Genomic DNA, 24,078 nt, shown 5'->3' with positions numbered 1-24,078 from the left:
GATCGACGAGCCAGAACCGACACAGCACTTACACCCCCCTTAGTTGTGCGGCACTACAGAGCTACTATCGGGTACCGAGGGTGACACCTCGCGAAGTACTCATGATGATACCTCTGTAGTGTAGCTAGTCGGTCGTGGTTATCGAGGGTGATTCCTCCTTCACCACTCCCGACGATGCTGTGTCGTGCAACCCCTCAAGTGTGGGACCCTCGAGGGTGATTCCTCTAGGTCCGCCTTGACAGATACATCGTTCGGAATCCAACGAGGGTGATACCTCGGATTCCCCCGTGATGTTACAACCACACAGTTACTTGACCATGTTATTGGGATCTTTGATGAATAAATGTTAGGCGGGTGGATTCCCGCGTGGTTGTGTCGTTGACTTAATTAAAATGATAATGGATTTGGGTATTTGATCTGGGTTGATCGGAAGGCCTTATTACGCACTAACCGTGTGCGTGGGAAGAATTATGGGTACTCAACGTCGTGGTATCAGCCGAAGCTTTTCAGACGTGAACAATGGAGCGGCGCGCGCCCGAGTGGTCTCGAGATGCATCGCGCTTGTAGTAAGGGGTGCTAGGACTGACGTCGGCCGCCCACGCATCGTGCAGGAGCGCACAGGGCAAGTGGGCCCACGAACCCTTTGTGCTTAGGAGTTAGACCGGCGGGCTGACCTCTTTGTTGAGCTTAGGTGGGGTTGCGACGTGTCGATATTCCGAGGCCGGGCATGACCCAGAAAATGTGTCCAGCCAGAGTGTTATCGAGCGTGACGGGGAATATGTTGTGCACCCGTGCAGGGAAGAAATGAACTATTCGGATAGCCGTGTCCACGGTTACAGGACCACTTGGAGTTGTTCCCTAATCTTATACAACTACAACTATTACTTAACTCGAATTAGTTGCCCCGGGATTGCTTCCTCGTAGGGAGTCGAGGGAGGATCTCTGGGCGTGACCTCAGTTTAATATTGCTGCAACAATATGACTATTATTTGTGTTGCCTGTTCCACTCTCGTCTATTGCTGCAAGCCCCCCCCCTCTGAAGATGCTAGTCTTGGATAGGACTAGGCCTTCTCTCTCTATTCTTGCATTGTTGTACTCAGTCCACATATAAAACCCCTTCTTTGATAGTGTGGCATACTTAGCTAGTTCTCATATAAGTCTTGCGGGTACTTTGGATGAATACTCACTATTGCTTTCCTCCCCCTTTGCCCCTTGATCCGTTGCTGCGACCAGATGATAAAGCCCAGGAGATGGAGTATCCCGCCGACGACGACTGCTACCCCGACGGTGCCTACTACTGCGTGAAGGCCGCTGAAGACCAGGAGTAGTTAGGAGGTTCCCAGGCAGGAGGCCTCGCCTCGTTCGATCGTTGTATCTTTTGTGTTAGCCTTCTCTAAGGCACTCCATGTTTAATGTGTGTACTCAGATATTGTTGCTTCCGCTGACTCGTGTGTTTATCGAGCTTTTGTATTCTAGCCCTCGAGGCACCTGGCTTGTAATATGGAGCTTGTAATGTTTTATTTGTGTCTAGAGTTGTGTTGTGATATCTTCCTATAAGTCCTTGAGTTTCATCATACGCATTTGCGTGTATGATTAGCGTACGATTAAATCGATGGCGTCACACCATAGATAGGTGCTGGAGTGGAAACAGCACAGGCACGCCCAAAAAACAGAGAAAGAGTAAAAGAAACAAATGCCAACAACGGCGGATCAACGGAAGCGGAGAAGCCTCGCAACCGCTGCGCCCATCGAAGAACACCCACCAAGCTCCTAGACTCCGGTACCAATCAACACCTTCAAAAAGGGACGCGACAATGACGACGCTGCTGCTAAGGGATTCCCCCGGTACGCGGCGAGGGGAAAGGAAGGGTAGCCCCGACGCCCTCCAGGAAGGTCTGGCGGCACCCGTAGGCGCCACCACGATGGTGTCGACCAGGCCGACTGGGATTTCTCCCAATCCCAACCTCCACCTCAGGCGCATCGGAGCCCGCCACCAAACCGACCACCACCCCGCGTCAACACAGACTTGAAGCTTCCACGCCTGCTCACCACAGCAACGCAAGGAGGGGTCTGCACGATGAGGAAGAGGAACCGGGGCTAGGGCATCATCACCAACGGCACGCGGGAGGGCACAACCTCCACCGTCGAGGACGGTAACCGACCGGACGTGATAGCGGGAGCAAACCAGGCCCGGTTGGGGCTTCAGATGCCCATAAAGCTCCTGCCGTCGTGCGTCGTGCTGCAGAAAGCACGCCGTCTGCAACGCTACCCCCTGTCCAAGCCGCTCCTCCAAACCTCCGCACAAGGAGCATCGTGGCCGCTGCAACACGACCAGTCCGCCCCGCCGCCAAGTGGAAGCACCACCACCACGCGGACCGTCAGCCACCTCCACCAAGGCACCGGACCACCATTGGCCTAGCTACACCCCCGCCGCACACCCGCAACGGAAGGGACCAACCACAACCACCGAGAGCCCGAAGCCGAACCCCAGCCCCCACCCACGCCGTCACCGCCAACCGCCGACCTCACAACGCGCAACTATGATGGGAGAGACGAAAGGTGTCTCCTTCCGCTCCTAGCCCGACATCAGCCACCTGGCTGGGTGAACACCCCCACAGTAGGGGGTATCCACACCTGCGTCCCCCGACAATCATCATCGACTGTGGGGAGCACGGCCTAGTAACTGCCGACGGCCACCGCCGAGCAAGCTCCGGCATGGTCCACAACCAGTTCGAGACAAACTCACACGCCGCCACACGTCGATCTGTCCGCAAGGCCCAAAACATACCGAGCGTTGGTTTCTTTTTTTATTTGGACACTATCCATCGTTAGTTTCTTTAGTGCCATCAACAAGAATCGTAGTAAGGACGACCTGACGAACGTGAAATAGAAGGCAACATATGAAAAAGGCCTGATGCACGAAAAAACATGGAGAAACAATCCTCCCTTTAATATTAGGTATAGATTAGAAATTCAGAATTAGGAAGGAGGAAGGTGTTGTAGTCCCCTTCGTCGCCAGCATACTTGCTTCATACAGTCTCGTCACTCAATAGTACATGAGCTGCTGCTGCTGAGGGTTGACACTCTGGAAGCCCCCGTCATAGATGGCCTGGCTGGCGCCGGCGCCCATAGCAGCCTGCCTCAGGGCGGCGTGCTGACCCATCAGGGCCGGGTTGGCAGCCATTTTGCTCAGAGCAAGGGATCGCTCGTAGGAGATGAGGTCAGCTGCCGACACGCCAGGGGTGTATGGCGCTGATGCCGGAGGGGGAAGAGGTGCAGATGCTGTCCCTGGTGGAGTTGGTTTGCTTCCCCAAGAGCACTGCATGATATGGAAACTCAATCACTACGGCCCTTTTATCCTCTGTTATGTCCGAGGAAATAAGGTAACCAAGAGAAATGGAATTCATTGGTGGGGATGTCAATGTCTAAAGAGAGTACCTTGATCTGCCTCCCACCAATAAGTTGGCCATTACCCGTCTGTATTGCTTGTGCAGCTTCTTCATGGGTACTATATCTCACAAAGCCAAATCCTTTATCACGTGTTACACGGACCTCCTCAATTGACCCAGCCCCAAGTAAATGAAAAAATCGATGCACATCATTGCTGTCGATCTAATAAACAGAATTGACAAGTTAGTAATGAGCAAACACTATGCGTAACCAAAAAAGAACAATGCAGAATTGAACAGGAATCAAGAAAGTACATCATGGGAAAGATTGCCAACATAAACAGTTGTATATTGTGGGTTATCTTCAGGACCATCTTCATTTGCATTCTCCTTGCCAGCCTCTGTAAAACAGGAACAATGAAAATACTTCGCTAGTCGTAGTTTACCACAAAGCATTTCACAAGGCTAGGTAGCTAGATTCTGTGAGAAGCAAATATTATTTTAATTCCTAGTCTACTAAGGATTAAGACTGGAACCCTTATGTTGAAGTGGAGTTGGCAAATGTAACAGATAATGAAGTAAATTCAACTCCGAGGTAATAGATAAAGATGAGAAACCTACACTACCACAGTAATGATAACTAATAGTTCAACTTGTTGCTAGCCGATTGTTCCATATCATATAACCTTAAATAAAAAAAATACCTAAGGAATAAGTGCATATAGATTCACCTGATGAGCCGTTTATCAACTCCACCATACCCTTGGAGTCTGTACTTTGCTTCACTTCACCAGCATTAGCGCCCTTTGTTGCCCAATTGCAACGAATTTGGCGGTTGCCAAGCCACTTTCCTGAACACAAGAAAAACAAAAATACATTATCATCACATCACTGAAGCTGATTTGTTAACTCCAGAATTAGACATAGCTAGCAATAAGCAACACACACCATTCAATTCATTTATGGCAGTTTGTGCATCCTGTCAATGAAAATAACAAAGGAAGATGATGAATAGCAGTTCAAATAAACTCAATATTAGTTCTGATCCCAGACTAATGTTTTAAGTTACCATGGTAATACTACCTGCTGATTCCTAAAAGAAACAAAACCAAACCCTCTGGATCGTCCAGACTGCTGATCCCACATAACTCTAGCATCTCTGCACAAGTTACCAAGCTAAAGTGGTAAGGCAGAATACACTGTACAAATGGGATGAAATACACAGAGCTATTTACACTTACGAACAGGTAGAATATGCCGAGAAAAAAACAAACAAAGCAGCATCTGTAACCTCAGGGCAAAGATCCCCGACGAAGATGTTAAAGTGACCTGCAAGAATAAACAGCCAGACCAGATCTCAGTTATAATAGTCTCACATCTAAGAGGAGGCACATACAGTGGGAAAAAAAAGTATATATAATGGAACAGTTAGACCATATTTCAATACCAGACCTGATGTATCCTCTCTCTGGGTACTTGCATATGCCCAGTTGACTTTTATTGGCTGGCCAAACCTGGTTATCCAGTATTATAAGAAACGTTAATGTAGAACATGGGACACTGCATTAATATCTGTTCATAGATAATTAATATTGAAAGAAAACACTTACAGTTGTCTACCATTGAGTGACACAATAGCAAGTGCAGCATATCTACGATCATAATAGTCAACAAAACCAAAAGATGACTGCAAGATGAAAAGAACAAAGATGGATAAAATATTAACAGAAACAATACGAATAATTCAGCATTAGCTGTTCTACAACGAATTGTAGTGGTGAACTGTAAACGATACAAACAAAAATGCAGCATGCTGTTCTACTTGTAATCTGCTGTAACCGTCTCCTCTGAGACTGACTTTCCCTCTTTTCAATACAAAGAAACGCACATCTCTGCGTTTTCTCGGAAAAAAAAAATGCAGCATGCTTTTTTCAAGGGATAGAAGACGGCGTCATTCAAATATCAAATTAATAGTCCTGAGGCAAATTGAGTTATTTATCTTCTTTCTTTTGGAAAAGGAGCTTAAGACCCCCGGCCTCTGCATCAATCGATGCATACATCCATCTTTATTACTTATTCAACAAAGGTCTGACAAGAACATACATCAAGCCATCCGAAGCCCCCACTCACACCTACAAAACGCGATAATGTGAAGTGCTCTCACTCCCCATATCTAAAACCGGTGTCGTCGCCGATCCACCCACATAACGTATCGGAACTAACAGCCGGTGCAGCAGACCTAAAGCGTACACCACATGCACACGTTTTGAAAGCCGCCATCATCATCGAACCGTTGACCCATCTTCAGGAGAGAAATCCGCATCATCCATGCCAGTCCGGCCATCCGTCGACGCCACCACGGCGCCCAACGGCGCCACCTCCCCGTGCTCATCCATCCAGACGCGAAGACTCTGCAAGATCTGTCGTGCGTAGCACCTGCTGAACAGGCATGACAAAGCGTAGCACCTGTCGGCCAGACATGACCTGACATCACCACCGAAGCTCCGTGCAGGACGAAGACGCTCCACCTCCTGCCTCTGTCTTCCAGCGCTGCTCCACAAACGATGCTCCCTAGAGAGGAACGACACCGCAATGCCGCCATCGTCCGATCTGGAAAACCAGATCGTAGGGTTTCCCCTGGAGCAACACGAGTGGATCGACCTCCCTGCGCTCATCCATCCAGACGCGAAGACTTTGTAAGATTTGTCGTGCGTAGCACCTGCCGAACATGCATAACAAAGCGTAGCATGTCGGCCAGGCATGACCTGACATCACCACCGAAGCTCCGTGCAGGACGAAGACGCTCCACCTCCTGCCTCTTTCTTCCAACGCTGCTCCACAAACGATGCTCCCTAGAGAGGAACGACACCGCAATGCCGCCATCGTCTGATCTGGAAAACCAGATCGTAGGGTTTCCCCTAGAGCAGTACGAGTGGATCGACAGTAGTTACAGGACGAAGCCTTCATCAAGGTAACGGCGCATAACGCCACCATCGTCTGCCGTCGGCTCGGTTTTCACCGGCAACTATGTCTCCCTGACTCGCAGCCGGGACTAGATGACAGATCTGGAGATCCGATCACCCAGCCTCAGGCCGACCACCTCCGACGTAGGAGATGACCACCACCACCATAATCCTCGTGATGCGATGCAGACCCGGAGTGCCTCCGCGAGCCATCACCGAAGCCGACGAGATGCAGCAGATTGAGGATGAGATGCAGCCGCCCGCCTGGACCTGAAGGTCGTAGATCGAGCCCGGGACATACCCCGGCCGCCGCTGCCGTCTTCGCCTACCGACCCCGCCAGCTGTAGCAGAGTCCCCCCCCCCCCCCCCGATGCGCCCCGGCCGCCGCTGCCCGCCATCCTTGTCATAAGGGGTCCAGGACTTGCCGCCGCCGCCTTAGATCCCGGGACGCGAGAGGAAGTCCGCCGCCGCCGCGCCACAGGGCCTTCGCCCGGCGACGTTGCCGGCAGCGGCAGAGGGAGTGAAACGCGCGGGGGTCGAGGGGAGTTGTGTGGAGACAGCCCGGTGCGGCCCGGCGGCGGCTGCACGGGGTCTGGGGTTCCGCAGAGAAAGATGCCTTAAACTTAACTCTAAAACAGTTCTAAGTGCTCAAATTGAGTTATTTATCTACCTATCCCATGTGAGCATTTGTTAATTGTACAGAGTCTGTCAACATCTGAAAGCTTCCTTGCAGGTAGTTGCTCAGAACTGGGGTTCATGGCATTAATCTACCATGCCAATTCAAACAAATAGTCCAAAACAGTCCCTTGCAGCTTTCACAGAGTAGGGTTCTGAGATCCGTAACCATTATGCATAAAAATAAGCACTGCTATACCAACAAATCGAACATTGACTATTGATAACATAAATCCTTCTGTCTGATGGCATGCATTGTGGATGGCAGTCTATGTCATGCCAGAATGCAACACAAAGCATCATTTGATACTATCGAATGAATGCCTTAAACTTGCACCAAATATAAAGTACGACAATGGCATATATTTTTAAAGAGCACAAGTCACCTTTTCTTTCCTGATGAGCTTACACCCTTCAACTGGACCAATACTCTGGAAAACTTCATGCAGTAGTGAATCTGTGACTTGAAGATGGATGTTGCCAACATACCTATTCAAAATAATAATGCTTAGTAGTGAGTAACATAAAGAAATGATGTGCAGTTTGATGTGACAATAAGCAGAAGAGAACTTGATCCATGTCATCAGGCGGTCCTAGAACATATTCAGTTTGGAGTTTACTGAGCAGTCGCCGCCGACGCTCGTGCACCTCGATCGAGTTCTATGCACCGCGGAGTGGGAGGACTAGCACGGGGAGTGCCACCTCCGCTGCCTTGCGTCCGTTGTGTCCGATCACTGCCCGCTGCTGCTGGATTGCTCCCCCATGCCCACGGCCCACAGGCGCTTCCGCTTCGAGGATTTCTGGCTCCGCCTCGACGGATTCCACGCCACTGTCGCCACGGCCTGGAGCTCCGTGCATGACCCCGACCCCTTCCAGCGGTTGGTCCGACGCCTACAGGCCACTGCCCGCGCCCTTACGAGCTGGAGCGCCAGGTCCACGGGCAATGTCCGGGACAAGCCGGCCATCTCCCGCGAGCTGATCGCCCGCTTCGACCACGCGATGGAGAGCCGCCCGCTCTCTCCGGCGGAGGAATGGCTGCGCAAGCAGCTCAAGGTGGCATACCTTGGGCTGGCCTCCCTTGAGCACACCATCGCGCGGCAGCGTGTCCGCATCTCCTTCCTCACCGAGGGTGACGCGAACACGAGCTTCTTCCACAGGCAGTGCACGTTCCGACGTCAGAAGAATCGCGTGCACAGCCTCCTAGTCGACGGGCATGTGCTCTGCGATCACGAGGAGATGGCCCATGCGGCATTCACGCACTTCGACGGGCTGCTGGGCACCGCCGTGGACCGGGAGCACACGCTAGACCTTGAGCAGCTCATCGCGACCGGTGACCTTGGCAGCCTCGAGGCGCCTTTCACCCCTAAGGAGATCTAGGCTGCGGTGCGACGCATGCCGGCGCACAAGGCACCAGGGCCAGACGGGTTCACCGCCGAATTCTTACGGGCCTGCTGGGGCATAATCAGGCAGGACATCCTGGATATCTTCGAGCAGCTATACATGCTACGTGGGAGAGGGTTTGGTAAGCTCAACCAAGCCCTCCTGACCCTGCTGCCCAAGCGCGCGGATGCCCACAAGCTGGGTGACTACCGGCCAATCTGCCTGATTCACATTGTGGTCAAGATATTCGCGAAGGTTCTGTCGCTGCGCATCGCTCCTAAGCTGGATAGCCTAGTCAGCCGCAACCAGAACGCCTTCATCGCCAGACGCTCACTCCACGACAACTTCATGCTCGTCCGGCAGTCTCTCCGAATGCTCCATCACCTGGGCGCACCGTGCATTATGCTCAAGCTAGATCTCACGCGGGCTTTTGACTCCATATCCTGGCCGTTCCTCTTCGAGATGCTGCGCCAATATGGGTTCGGGGACAGGTTCAAGGAATGGCTAGCCATTCTCTTATCCTCGGCCAGCACACGGGTCATGCTCAATGGAGTGCCTGGCCCCCGATCTGGCACCGTCGCGGGCTGCGCCAAGGGGACTCCACATCGCCACAGCTATTTGTCCTGGCTGCCGACGCGCTTGCCCGCCTCATGCACCGGGTGCTCCAAACCGGCATCCTTCGGCGACTGCACCCCCGCCGCAACGTCCCGGCCATTTCACTATACGCCGACAACGTGATGTTGTTTTGCCATGCTGAGATGGATGAGGTGCTCGCTGTGAAGAGCATTTTGGGCATATTCGAGACCGCATCGGGCCTACAGGTCAATTATGGCAAGAGCTCGGCCACGACCCTGCATGGCGACGAGGATAGTGCCACCTTGCTGGAGGCGCTGGGTTGCCAGTTGGCGGACTTGCCCATCACCTACTTAGGCATCCCGCTCACCACCCGCCGACCCTCTGCGGCTCAGATGCAGCCACTGGTCGATGCTGTGGCTGGCCGCCTCCCGGCATGGAAAGCATGGCTCATGAACAAAGTCGGGCGGCTGGCATTGGTCAAATCGGTCCTCAGCGCGATTCCAACCCACCAGATGCTTGCCTTAGCGCCCCCGAAGAAGACCCTGAAGCAACTAGAGAAGATCCAGCGCGGCTTCCTATGGGCTAGTCGCGCGGCTGCGCTTGGAGGACACTGTCACGTGAACTGGCGCGCGGTCAGCCGGCCGCTCGCATTTGGCGGGCTGGGCATCCGAGACCTGGAGCGCACGGGGCTCGCGCTCAGACTGCGGTGGCTCTGGCTATCGAGGACGGACGACGACAGATCCTGGCAAGGCCTTGACCTGCAGTTCTCCCACGAGGAGCTCGGCCTCTTCTACGCCTCCACCTTCATGGTGGTAGGCGACGGTCACACGGCGCTGTTCTGGGAAGACCGCTGGCTGCATGGGCAGTCGATTCGCAAGTTAGCACCCCTGCTTTACCTATGCATTCCCAAGAACAGGAGAAGGGTGCGGACGGTGGCGGAAGGCATCGCCGGCAATCCCTAGGCTCGAGACATTCGCGGCATAGTGGGGCTGCAAGAGATTGGCCAATACCTAACGACATGGCAGCTCGTGGCGCACACTACCTTGTCCGCTGAGCCAGACAAGCTTGTCTGGAAATGGACGGCCAATGAAGTATACTCGGCGAAGTCCTGCTATCAGGCAACCTTCCACGGATCCTTGACATGCCATTCTTGGCAGCTCATCTGGAAGGGATGGGCCCCGTCGAAGGTTAAGTTCTTTCACTGGCTTGTGAACCTGGATCGATGCTGGACCGCGGACAGACTCGCTCGCCGTGGCCTCCCCCGTCACACTCGCTGCCTGCTTTGCGACCAAGAGCCGGAGACCATCCGACACCTCCTACTCGCCTGCCCCTTCGCGCGGCAAGCCTGGCACGAGGCTCTTTCCTGGCTGCGCCTACCAGCCCCTACGCCAGAGCAGGATATCTCCATACAGGATTGGTGGATGAGGGCGAGAGATGCCACACCACCATCGCTCCGCAAGGCGCTGAGGTCCACCACGCTACTGGTGCCCTGGATGATTTGGAAACATAGGAATGCGTGTGTATTTGATCATATCACTCCGTCGCTCTCCGAGCTCTCGGATAGGATCAAAGATGAGATGAGGTGTTGAGCTAGAGCCGGGGACAAGGGGCTTAGGGTAGTCTTGCCCCCATCCTGGGATGTCCATTAAACTACTTGTAACCTGTTGTAATCGTCTCTTGGGAGGCTGTAACTCCCCTTCTTTTCAATACAAAGAAACGCAAATCTTTGCGTTTTCTCGAAAAAAAAGTTTGGAGTTTACTAAACGAGAATATAAAAGACGGAGCACACATTTTACAAAGAAGTATCGTGTTTTGTACAAATTTATATTTAATTTCAGTAAGACAGCATGAGATAACTGGAAGGTTCGAATAATCAACCACTTACACACTGCGGCATGTGCTTGAATCAAACCCAGGAGGCAGGTTCCCACTAACGATGGGCTCTATCTGCAAAATTACAGGTGTCACAAACAAGGAATACTGCCCTAACATTTTGAAAGGAAAAAAAGAGCTAAACAAACAGTAGAAATGAACATTTGTAATATCAAAAATCAAAATCAAACAAAACAAAACAATACGAATGCAATAAGGTATGCAATGAAGAGCAAGCTAGACTCCTAGTCCAGAGGACACATGATTCAGGAACGCTGTACAGATCTACAATATGTTGCTGCATGCACGAATCCTCAGATGAGCATTGCAGAAAGGCCAATGTCCACCATTTTCTACTCATTTTAGTTTTCCTGTAGATTTCTTGCAGTTACTGAATAACGTGCGGAGACAAGCTGAAAGGAATCGCTGTACAATACTACCAACATGTAAAGACACACTTAACTGTACTCAATGAAAGGCCGTATATGCAGTGTTGCACTATTGCAAAATGCATCTACTTTGAACATGTTTACCAGAACTTTGCACAACTGACTCTTAGAGATGCAATTGGATTCACTCACTAGCACTTGGAACGGCCACATGTATAAGAAACCATATCATTATCTCAAAAAAAACATATCATGCAAGTATTCATACTCCCATGCACGTATTCATACTCCCTTCGATCCATATTATTTGTCGCTCAAACGGATGTATCTAGTTGTATTTCATTGCTAGATACATCCGTTTGAGCGACAAGTAATATGGATCGGAGGGAGTAGAATAAATGGAGTTTAGCATTAATGCAACCTATGCACTAAAACTCAAAATTGGAGTACCCTCTAAACTGAAAAACATGATGAAAAAAAGGAAAAGGAATGAGCATAATTATGGTACATTCACATTCCAGTCACCACTAAATGTGCAATTATTTATGGTCAGAGACAACCAAATCATAACCTGTTAGACTGTATTTACATATAGCTCCTGTATAGGTCTTGTATATAGTATTGTACACCCTGGTGTACCCTGTTATATATATATGAGATAGCCACACCTCAAGGAGGTGTCGAGCAGTTCCCAAAACCCTACGTCTAATATGGTATCAGACTAGATCGGTCCGATGTCTTCCGCTGCTCCAACTCTCCTGATCTCTGCCGCCGCCGTGGCACTCTGCTACGACCCGTTCCTCTCCTCGCAGCCGCTTGTCTCGGTCTACACCGGTCCGTCATCTATGGTTGGCACCGCCTCCGATTGGCCGCTGCAGTCGGTCACGCCCGCGTCTCCGCCGCCTGGGGCGGGGGCCTCCGCCTCCTACAACGCCACCTCAGGCTACTGGATTGCGTCCCCGCCAACACCTGCGGTGCCCTATCCAGCTGCACCCGCGGCCCCTGCAACGCCGCTGGATCGTCCTCGCCCTACGCGGCTATGCCCACGGCTGGGTCTGCGGCTCCTTCCAGCGCGGCGCCCACGCTACCCTATGGTGCGTCGGTCGTGCCCTCTGGGATCTCAGCGCCGCCCTTCTACGCTCGATACTACCCGCCTTGGCCGACTGCGCCCTACGGGTTTTCCGCGCCGGCTGGGGCTACCCCTTCGGAGCTACCTCATGGTGCACCTGCTGGTGCCTTGCACTGGGGCTACTACACGTCTCCCCATGCTGCTCCACTACCGATGCCCGATCATGCTGCTGCTCCGTCGCCGTTCTACTTTGTGCACCTCATCCCGGTGAAACTCACGACTAACAACTATCTGTCGTGGCGTGCGCAAGTGCTACCGCTCCTTCACGGTCGTTACCTGGAGGGATACGTTGATGGCACCTTGTCGTGCCCTCCGCCGCATCATCCAGCATATCATACATGGGTGGCTCAAGATCAGGCTATCCTCTCTGCGATCCAGTCGTCTCTCACGGAAGGGGTGTCCTCTCTGGTGCTCTTCGCTGCCATCTCTCGGGAGGCGTGGTCTGCCCTGCACACGAGCTTCGCGTCTCAACAGCAGGCGCGTGCTCACGCCATTCGCACGGAGCTGGGGGAGACCAAGCTCCTTGACCTCAGCATCACTGATTACTTCAACAAGATGATGCGCCTCTCTGACACCCTGGCTTCCATTGGCCAGCCGCTCCGCCCTAAGGACTTCACCACCTTTGTTATGAATGGACTGGATGCTGACTATGATAACCTCGCCTCCCTCTCCAACCTCATGATCTCTACTCCCGCCTCCTCGCCACCGAACAACGCCTCAAGTCTCGTCGTTTGACTCCGAGTTTTGCCTCTGCAAACGCTGCTGCTCGTGGCAAAGGGTAGCCATACAAGCCACCCGCCGCAGGCAAGGCGAGGCCTCCGACTCCACAGCCTTAGCGGCCAACTACCGCCGCCCCTATGCCCACGACCGGGGGAGGCCGCCCGTGTGCATGTTGTACATCCTTTGGTGCCCAGCTCGCCTGCCAGTTATGTGGGATTCCCGGCCACATCGCATCCCGCTGCCATCGTCGCTTCAAGCAGGACTTCCTCGGTATTGGCAACAATGGTAAAGGCAATGAAAAACAAGCTGCCTTGGTCACTCACGAAACATGGACACACTCCGTCGAATCCTATTGATCCAACATGGTACATGGATACGGGTGCTACTCACCACCTGACAGGTGAGATGGGTAAGCTGACAGGTGAGATGGGTAAGCTCTCCACTCAGGAGCCATATCGCGGTCATGATCAGGTTCACACCGCCAATGCAGCAGGTATGCATATATCACATGTTGGTCAGGCATCGCTTCTTACCAGTAACCACAAATCTTTACATCTTCGCAATGTTCTTGGAGTCCCTTCTGGTACTTGTAGTTTGTTGTCCGTTCCTCAACTTACTCGTGACAATAACGTCTTCACTAAGTTTCATCATTTTTACTTTTTTATCAAGGATCGGGACACGAGGGACGTTCTGCTTAGAGGTCGCCTGCGCCATGGACTTTATGCACTTGATATGGCGTCTGCCCTCGAGCTTTCAGTGGTGTCCGTGTGCTGCTCATTGGCATGCACAGCTTGGTCATCCTGCCACTCCCATAGTTCGTAGTATTCTTCATCGTCATGATCTTCCAGTTGCGTCCAATAAAGATGTTGCCACGGTTTGTGATGCTTGTCAGCAAGGAAAGAGTCATCAGCTTCCGTTTTCAGAGTCGCGTCATGTCGTGAAAACTCCACTTGAGCTTGTGTTTTCTGATGTATGGGGGCATGCCCAAACTTCTGTTGGTGACCATAACTATTATGTCAGTTTTATTGATGCTTATAGTCGGTTTACTTAGATTTATCTTATCAAACGCAAATCTGATGTGTTCGACGTTTTTCTTCAGTTCCAAGCTCATGTTGAGCGTCTTCTTAAGCATAAGATTATCCATGTTCAATCGGATTGGGGGGTGAATATCACAACCTCAATGCGTTCTTTAATAAGCTTGGTATTTCGCATCGCGTATCTTGTCCTCATACACATCAGCAGAATGGCGCAGCCGAACGTAAGCATCATCATATTGTTGAAACTAGCATTACTTTACTTGCTCATGCATCAGTACCCTTCCGTTTTTGGAGTGATGCATTTTCCACAGCCTGTTTTCTTATAAATAGGCTTCCCTCGCGACTCCTTGGGATGAAGACACCACTTGAACTCTTGCTTAATGAATCTCCCGACTACAGCTTTCTTAAAGTTTTTGGTTGTGCATGCTGGCCTCATCTTCGCCCTTATAACAAGCATAAGCTTGAGTTTAGGTCCAAACTGTGTATCTTCCTTGGGTATAGTTCGCTTCACAAAGGGTACAAGTGTCTTCATATTCCGTCTAACCGTGTCTACGTCTCTCGCGGTGTTGTGTTTGACGAGAATGTTTTTCCGTTTTCATCTTTTTCACCAGCTCTCACTCCTCTGTCATCATCTTCCACCCCTCCACTGCCTGCTCAGTTGGTTGATATTGCATACTCTCCTGCGTTGCTGCCTAATCATGCTGCAGGTACAGGTCGTGGAGCCCGTCTTGAGTTGCTGGAGGAACCGGAGCAATCGGCTGCTCCTGATGTGAACAGCGGCTCTGTGCATGTGCCATGCACATCTCAGCCGCTCTCACCTCTCGCTGGGCCGACTTCCCCTGTGCTGAATTCGACTGCATCTCCATCTTCTGGGTCAGTCTCACCAGCACTGGTTGTGTCTGATCAGGACCGACCCGCGACGCCCACCCTGGCTTCGTCTTCCCCATCGCCTGGGCTGGTGTCTCTTCTGGCGTTCTCGGGCTCCTCGCCTCTATCGGACGAGGATGTGTCGCCGCTCGGGTCTGCATCGCCGGCTTCATCATCACCGGCGTCACCCACGGCTGCGGCTGCACCACCAGCTACGCCTGTTACACCGGCTCTAGCTGCACCACCAGCTATGGTTGCTCCTCGTCCGCATACACGCAGCCAGTCTGGCATTGTCTGTCCCAAGAAACGTACAGATGGGACTGTTGCTTGGCTTGCAGCTTGTGTGGCACAGTTACAAAATGATCCCTCTGCTGAACCACGACACTTTCAGGTTGCTCTTGGGATTCCTCACTGGCGCCATGCTATGGAGCAAGAGTATCAAGCATTGTTGACGAATGGTACTTGGCAGTTAGTCCCTCTGGTCTCAGGTGTGAATGTCATTGACTCCAAGTGGGTCTTCAAAGTTAAGAAGCATGCTGATGGTTCTATTGAACGCTACAAGGCACGACTAGTAGCGAAAGGGTTCAAACAACGGTATGGTCTTGACTATGAGGATACTTTTAGTCCGGTTGTCAAACCTACTACCATTCGGCTTCTGCTTTCCTTGATTGTTATCGAGGCTGGTTTCTTCGCCAACTGGATGTTCAGAATGCTTTTCTTCATGGTGTTCTGGATGAGGAGGTCTACATGCGCCAGCCCCCGGGATTTGTTGACCCTGCTCGCCTTCATCAGCTGTGCCGCCTAGTCAAGGCGCTCTATGGGCTGAAGCAGGCTCATCGTGCATGGCATGCCAGGCTTGGCTCCGTTCTTCGGGCACTTGGTTTTGTTCCATCAACTGCTGACACATCGCTCTTTCTGCTACATCGGACTGAGGCAACAATGTATCTACTGGTCTACGTTGATGACATTATCCTCATTAGCTCCTTCGATGTTGCTGCTGATCGGTTGATCTCTGCCTTGAGTGGTGATTTTGCGGTGAAAGATCTAGGCAACTTGCATTACTTCCTTGGGTTGGAGGTTTCTCGCTCTTCTGTTGGCTTGACACTCTCACAACATAAGTACTCTCTGGACTTGTTGCAACGGGCAGGTATGCTGAAGTGCAAACATGCAACCACTCCGATGTCTGCCACTGATCGTTTGTCTGCATTTGATGGAGATCCTCTCACTTCTGATGATGCCACTGAGTATCGCAGTATTGTTGGTGGCTTGCAGTATCTGACAATCACTCGGCCAGACATCTCCTATGCAGTTAACCGGGTGTGTCAGTTCCTTCATGCTCCGAGGACTTCTCATTGGACAGCAGTTAAGCGCATTCTCCGCTATGTTTGCCTTACTGCCTCGTACGGTTTGCTTCTTCAGCCTGCACAGTCTACGGAGCTCTCTGCATTCTGTGATGCAGATTGGGCTGGTAATCTAGATGACAGGCGATCCACGGGGGGACATGTTGTATTCTTTGGTCCTAATTTGATCGCCTGGACTGCTCGTAAACAAGTCACGGTGTCTCGGAGTAGTACCGAGGCTGAGTATAAAGCTGTTGCAAATGCTACAGCTGAGATCATATGGGTACAGTCCTTATTGAGAGAGTTGGGAGTTCCTCAAGCTCAGTCGCATGTCCTTTGGTGTGATAACATTGGTGCTACTTATCTGTCATCTAATCCAGTGTTTCATGCTCGAACAAAACACATCGAAGTTGACTATCACTTTGTGCGGGAACGTGTTGCACAGAAGCTACTTCACATCAAGTTCATCTCCTCTAAAGATCAACTTGCTGACATCTTCACGAAACCTCTACCACAACCTCAGTTTGTAGGGTGTAGGCGCAATCTTAACATACTTTGTACCTCAGGGCATAGTTAAGATTGAGGGAGGGTGTTAGATTGTATTTACATATAGCTACTGTATAGGTCTTGTATATTGTATTGTACACCTCGGTGTACCCTGTGTTTAGCAGTCACCGGACAAATTTCACCTGACCTTCATAGACACTACGAGCTCATTCACAGTTCTCACTACATATTTTCCACTTCACATTTATAAGAAAGTAACACGTACAGTACTATTTAGCACTATGACGCTTACAATATCACATAAACTCCAGCACAAACATATTTATCTTACTATTTGTCGTTGTCAATCTGACGAGAGGATGAAGAAGATGTCGAGGTTCACAGAGAGAGACAGTTGGACAGGAGTTGTTTTTCCGCAGCTCAAACTCTGCTCTCTTTTTTGTTATTCAGATCCTCCTCTTAAGCCCCCGTTTTACAGCATTCTAACTAACTCCCGGTGGAATGCTATGATCCAAGATGACCGCGCCATCCCACGACCACGAGCCACAGCATCGAGTCCACCGGGAGAGAAACAAGGGTGTCGAGGAAGAGTGGGCAATGGCCCAGCGCTACAAACGTGCGTGTGCATGTTATAACAGCCATGCACACACGTTATTACAATCAACAGAAAAGTAAATGAGCTAAACCCTGGATTGCTCTAACCAGCTATGTCACTGAGCTTATGCCAACACTTCTCCCCCTTAAGCTCAGCTCTTGTTGTCGACTTCTCTGACCCCGAGCTGTTGTCGCATCTCCACGAAACGCACACGCCCGAGCGCCTTGGTCATCACATCTGCGAGCTGGTAGTCTGTTCGAACGTGATCCACCTCCACCTGACCCACCTCAATGCACTCTCTGATGAAATGGAATTTGAAATTTATATGCTTGTTGCGGTCATGATAGACTGGGTTATTTGCCAAAGCGATCGCTGATTTATTGTCGATCAGAAGTTTGAATCTTGTTGGTTGTACTCCCTTCATCTCACACAAAAGCCTGCTCAACCAAAGGCCTTGACAGGTTGCTGCCGTCGCTGCCACATACTCTGCCTCGCATGAACTGATGGCTACCACCTTCTGCTTCTGAGATGTCCAAGAGATGGGGTTGTCACCCAGGAAGAACACATTGCCTGAAGTACTCTTGCTATCTCCCACATCACCCGCATAATCACTGTCACTGTAACCCACTAGAGTACCACCGCCACCGCGCACATAACGGCAACCATATTCCAGTGTACCTTTGGCATACTTGAGTATCTGTTTCACTGTTGTCCAATGTGTTGTGGTGGGCTTTTCCATGAATCTCCTGACGATGCCAACTGCGTGAGTGATATCTGGTCTTGTGTGAACTAGGTATCTCAGGCTTCCAATCACGCTACGGTAGAGGGAGCAGTCCGCAGCCTTGGCGTCGTCTTCTTTCTTCAGTTTAAGTTTGCACTCCATGGGTGTGTTGCAGGTGTTGCAATCGCTCATTCCAGCAAGCTCCAAGATTTTCTCTGCATAACCTCGCTGACAGAGAGTGATTAGCCCCTCGGATTGGGTTACTTCGATTTCCAAGTAGTAGCTCAATAGCCCAAGGTCTGTCATCTTGAACAGCCTCTGCATCTCCTTGAATTCAGAGATTTGTGCAGGATCTCCTTGAATTCAGAGATTTGTGCAGGATCCGTGCCTGTGATGATGAGATCATCGACATAGACACCGACGAGCAGATAAGATTCTGCATCGCCCCGCCGGTATACCACATGCTCGAGCTTGCTCCTATGGAAACCGAGAGAGGAGAGGGTTTCATCCAGCTTGGCGTACCAGGCCCTAGGCGCCTGACGGAGTCCATACAATGCCTTCTTCAGCTTCAGCACTTCATCCTCTCTCCCAGTTACTGCATACCCAGGTGGCTGTGCAACGTACACCTCCTCGGCGAGCTCTCCGTTCAGAGACGCCGATTTCACATCCATATGATGTACTTCCCGTCCGGCGTGCGCGGCGAGAGCGAGGAACAGCCGCACTGTCTCCATGCGAGCAACAGGCGCAAAAACCTCTTCAAAGTCCACGCCTTCCCGCTGCGCATAGCCCTTTGCGACCAATCTGGCGTTGTACTTGAGAATCTTGCCCTCGGGATCGCGCTTTACCTTGTAGACCCACTTGAGTCCAACGGCCTTGTGCCCTCGGGGAAGAGGGGACAGCTCCCAGGTGCAGTTTCTGTAATTGAGTCCATTTCAGCATCCATGGCACTCTTCCATGCTCCATCCTCAAGAGCTTCTACAATGTTTGCTGGCTCCTCAGCGCTGAGCAGACACTGCTCCATTGCCTCGCGCACGACCTCCCCCTCAGTCTCATCCATGATGCAGGAGACGCAGCGATATCGGACGTTTCCAGTCTCCACATCTAGTCGGTCTCCATCTTGACTTGGCGGCGAGGCCCAGCGGATAACTCTGGCAGGGGTGCTCGGTGTAGATGTCGAGGGCGTGGTCGTCGCGGGCGGGCTAGCCGCGGACGTGCCCGACACAATCTTGCTTCCCGTGGACTTGCCGCCTGAGGCTGAAAGCGATGTCCCTAGTGGCGACGAAGGTGGCGTCGCCGGACTCCGTGGTGTTGGTGGCGTCGAGTCCAACCCGTTGTCCTGCTCCTGGGTGTCGTGTTCCGTGGTATAGACCACGGTGAACGTCGCCCGTGCCGGGGTGTAGGTTGCCGCGCCCGGAGTGCGCCATGCCCACGACCTGTTTTCTTCAAAGAGCGCGTCACGAGTCACCCGTACCTTTTTGCTGACAGGATCATGGACACGGTAGGCTTTGGATCCCTCTTCGTAACCGACGAACACCATCGGTGTCGAGCGATCGCTGAGCTTTGTGATCCCAGGCCCGATGTTCTTCACATGAACTGTGCACCCGAAGGTGCGCAGGTGATGCACCGCGGGCTTACGGCCATGCCAGGCTTCGTAAGGGGTGACACCGTCCAAGCTCCTCGTCGGCGCGCGGTTCAGCAGATAGATTGCTGTCCGCACGGCCTTGGCCCGGAAGAACGTCGGCATGGACATGCTCTTCAACATGCACCTTGCCATCTCTACCACCGTCTGGTTTCGCCTCTCGACCACCCCGTTTGTTGTAGGGAATACGGCGCCGTGGTGAAGTGTTGCATGCCGCGCTGCTCGCAGTAGTTCCTGAACTCTGCTGAATTGAACTTGCCGCCGCGGTCCGACCTGAAAACTAGCAGTTTGCACTACCCATTCGCCTCCGCCATGGCATGTATCTTCTTGAAACGGGAGTATGCCTCGTCCTTGGATTTCAATAGTTCCAGCTACATACCTCCCGGTGTCATGGGCTCGATGGGGCCGCAAAGATCAGTGTGGACGAGCTCTAGCCCACGCTCTGCGCGGTGCGCCGAGGCCTGTGTAAATGGCGCACGGTGCTGCTTCCCCGGGGTACAACCATCGCAGTACTCTTCTACACGATCGATCACCGGCATGCCCCGTACCATTCCCTTGCTTGCCATGGTCCGGAGCGCTCGAAAATGGAGGTGCCCCATGCGTGTGTGCCACCGCCAAGCCTCGTCGTCTCCGATCGCCATCAGACACGCTGGCGCGTCCACGGTGAGGGCGCCGATGTACAATCTGTTGGTGGACCGCCTGATGCGCGCCAGAACGCGCCGCGACGGTCGTGGATCGCCATGACTCCGTCCTTGATGTCGATGATGCAGCCTGCCTCATCCAGTTGCCCTACGGAGACGATGTTTGTGCGTAGGCTCGGGATGAAGAACACGCCTGTGAGCACGCGCTGGCCTCCAGTCTGGCACCGGAATACCACAGAGCCGCGCCCGCGTATCTCCACCACGGATCCATCGCCGAAACGCACCGTGCCTCGCACGGTCTCGTCCAACGCCGAGAACATGCGCCGGCCGCCAGTCATGTGACTGCTAGCCCCGGTGTCAAAGAACCACACACCGTCCGGCGAGGGAACGGGCATGACCTTCTCTTCGTTGAGGTGTACCTCCTAGGGTGCGACGAGGTGTGTAACATCATCGGCGACGGCGACGACCATGTAGAGACCATGATCATGCTCGGCGTCGGCCAGGGCCAAGTTTGCCTGCTCCGGCTTGCCCTTCTGCTCCTGCTCCCGGTGCCACGTGCGGCATTCTTTCTTCCAGTGCCCTGGGATGCCGCAGTGATGGCACTTCCCCTTTTTCTTCTTGCCTCATGATCCAACGGAGCCTCCTGCCCCGGTGTTCCCTGGCGCGCCCTTTCCACCGCCTTGAGGTTTAGGCTTCGCGGGAGATTTGTTCTTGCCGCCACTGCCGCCCCGCCGGTGGACGATCCGCCGCCGCCGGTGGACGATCCGCCGCCGCCCAACCTTTCCCAGGCCATCCACTCCTCGTGGGTGAGCAGCAGGCGACCGGTGGATTGTGAGCCGTTGTCAAGGTCGTAATGATCCTCGCAGGCCGAGAGGCGTCCGACGAGCTCTTCAATAGACATGGTTTTCAGATCGATCAGGGACTCGATCGCCATGGCCATCGGACGGTATCGACGCGGCACCACGCGGAGGAACTTCTGGACCACCTTGTGTTCGGTGACGGGGTCACTGTACAACTCCAGATCGGCGACGAGGGCGGAGAGGCGCACCGAAGTCCTCGATGGACTCTCCGTCCTTGAACCGGAGATCCTCGAACTCCCGCCGCCGCACCTGCGCCTTGGCCTCTCGTGCCCGCTCGCTTCCCATCCGCATGGTCCTGATGGTCTCCCACGCCGTTTTCGCCGTGTCCTTTTCAGCTAGTACCCGCAGCATCTCCTGCGGGACGCGGGTGAGAATGATCTGCAGTGCGCGCCGATCTTCATTGTCGTCGGCGGCGTCATCTGTGACCGCGCGCGCAACCTGCAGCTTGACTTGCATCACGAGTGCCCACTCCTGGTAGTTCGTGCGCGTGAGCATCATGGACGCCCCCGATTCCTCTCGCACGACTCGCTCCACCACGCAGTACTCACCGCTGCCGCTGCCGCCGCCGCTGAGACGCGCGAGTGGCGCCCTGGACGAGGGCGTCTGCGATGCCGATTTCGCCTCGCCCTTGCTCTTCCCGTCCGACTCGTCACCAGACATGACCTCGACGGATCACACACCGCCGCCGCCCCAAGGATCAAACACCCTAGGCTCTGATGCCAATTGTCGTTGTCGATCTGACGAGAGGATGAAGAAGATGTCGAGGTTCAGAGAGAGAGACAGTTGGACAGGAGTTGTTTTTCCCCAGCTCAAACTCTGCTCTCTTTTCTGTTATTCAGATCGTCCTCTTAAGCCCCCGTTTTACAGCAGTCTAACTAACTCCCGGTGGAATGCTATGATCCGAGATGACCGCGCCATCCCACGGCCACGAGCCACAGCACCGAGTCCACCGGGAGAGAAACAAGGGCGTCGAGGAGGAGTGGGCAACGGCCCAGCACTGCGAACGTGCGTGTGCATCTTATAACAGCCATGCACACACGTTATTACAATCAACAGAAAAGTAAATGAGCTAAACCCTGGATTGCTCTAACCAGCTATGTCACTAAGCTTATGCCAACACTATTGTCACTCATTAAACCTGCTCGTAATCTTAATTCTAAATCACAACCACATGCACCTGATTCCACGCGGCGTACTCAAGCATAAATCCTCTCAACAGTAGTTTTTTATTCTTTTTGTAAAGTAACTACTTAGCTTAGAATACCAGAGAAGGTAGGAAATCCACTCAGAAACGACCCCGTCCGACCAAAATCCTAATTCGACAAACAATACAAATGACAAACTAAAGTTTTCGCCACGACCAAGCTCACAACGAAGAGACTGGCCCCCTAGAGGAACCAACGAACTGAAAAATCGCAACAGCGAAGCAACCAAATCCCAACCATTTGAACCAAATAGCCCAACCGAGAGACTCGAACCCTAGAACACGGAGCCATGCCAGCGAAACTCCTAGCTGTTACCAACACCGCGGGAAACCCCAAATCGAACCCCGGACACCTCCAGAGGCCACCAACCCGGCGCAGACGAAAGCGATCGAGCAAAGAGTAACCACGGGGGAGCAAGATAAGGAGCCCACATGCGGCGCGGCGAGGAGACCCGGGTGCGCGTGGTGCGGCGGGAACATGGGGGGCACCGCGGCGGCCGCCTGCTGCTGCTGCTGGTGCAACGCCTGCTGCATCATCTGCTGCTGCTGCTGTGCCGCTCCCGCCGCCGCCTGCTTCATCCTCTGTTGCATGGCGATCGATCCCCGGGCCGTCGGGTCAGGGGGATCGATTTATTAGGCTTTCGGTCAGGGATTAATCCAACCCAGATGAAGAAGGAAATCTAAGTGTAAAAAAAAGGAGAAGAACAAAAAAAGGAAAAAAAAAATAGAGAGAAAAAAACCCTCGAAGCCGAGGGAGGAAGTGAAGAGGAGCCAGGTGAGTGCGGTTGGCTAGCAGGGGAAGAAAAAGGATATTTTCTCGAAACGTTTTCCTTCCGCCCATGCGCCGGCCGTACATTCGGCCGCACGCACGCGCATCCTCGATCTCCTCTTTTATCCTATGATCTTCTTCTCAACCCGACGGTTTGCGTGTGGTGCGGTGCATGGTCGAAGAGGCTCACCATCTGCGCGCTCCTGCGTTGTTGCCGTCGCTGCGCCGGTCCCTGCCCTCGTCGGCCCGTCAGTTCCCGCCACCGTCGATCATCCGCATCGCCGGATCCAGCCTTCGGCCGTTGTCCTTGTCGCCTGCCGCCATGGCCGGACGCGCGTATACAAGTGTTACAAACGTCATCCAAAATTGCTGAGACGGCTATTTGAAAAAGATTCAAAACCCAAAATGAAAAAGCTTCAACCAGGCATATGATAAGCTGCAAGCGGTCATTTGCCATGACGAAATGCTGCAACCATTGACATAAAATGCTACAACCGCTGATTAAAAAAGATGCAATCATACATATAAAAAGCTGCAAGCGGTCATCGTCATGACGAAATGATGCAACCGTTGACTTAAAATGCTACAACTGTTGATGAAAAAAACTGCAACCAGACATATAAAAGTTGCAAGCGGTCACTGCTATGACGGAATGCTGCAACCGTTGACATAAAATGCTACAACCGTTGATGAAAAAAGTTGCAACGAAGGACCGACAAGGCGCTCGCGTTTGTTGGCTTGGCAAGGACGACGACCGGCGGCGAGGACGTCCGACGAGAGGGGGCAACGGGAGAAGGACCCCTCG

General features: G+C 52.6%; 1 protein-coding gene across 1 annotated transcript; it reads right to left on the bottom strand.

The window, feature by feature from the left end:
- Positions 1 to 2,915: 2,915 nt before the first annotated feature.
- On the bottom strand, positions 2,916 to 23,300 carry LOC123448427 (oligouridylate-binding protein 1B-like). Its single transcript, XM_045125300.1, has 12 exons — positions 22,937 to 23,300; positions 10,869 to 10,930; positions 7,414 to 7,516; positions 5,000 to 5,076; positions 4,842 to 4,903; positions 4,631 to 4,718; positions 4,473 to 4,548; positions 4,338 to 4,368; positions 4,121 to 4,240; positions 3,705 to 3,790; positions 3,439 to 3,612; positions 2,916 to 3,319 (listed from the first exon to the last, which is right to left on the bottom strand). The coding sequence occupies exons 1-12, from the start codon at positions 23,093 to 23,095 to the stop codon at positions 3,047 to 3,049; spliced, it is 1,311 nt and encodes a 436-aa protein (XP_044981235.1). The 5' UTR covers positions 23,096 to 23,300; the 3' UTR covers positions 2,916 to 3,046.
- Between the last annotated feature and the right edge of the window lie 778 nt (positions 23,301 to 24,078).

The sequence above is a fragment of the Hordeum vulgare genome, chromosome 4H (assembly GCF_904849725.1).
Source record: "Hordeum vulgare subsp. vulgare chromosome 4H, MorexV3_pseudomolecules_assembly, whole genome shotgun sequence".
NCBI lineage: Eukaryota > Viridiplantae > Streptophyta > Magnoliopsida > Poales > Poaceae > Hordeum > Hordeum vulgare.
Note: the sequence above shows the minus strand (reverse complement) of the source record. Positions and strands in the feature narration are given on the sequence as shown.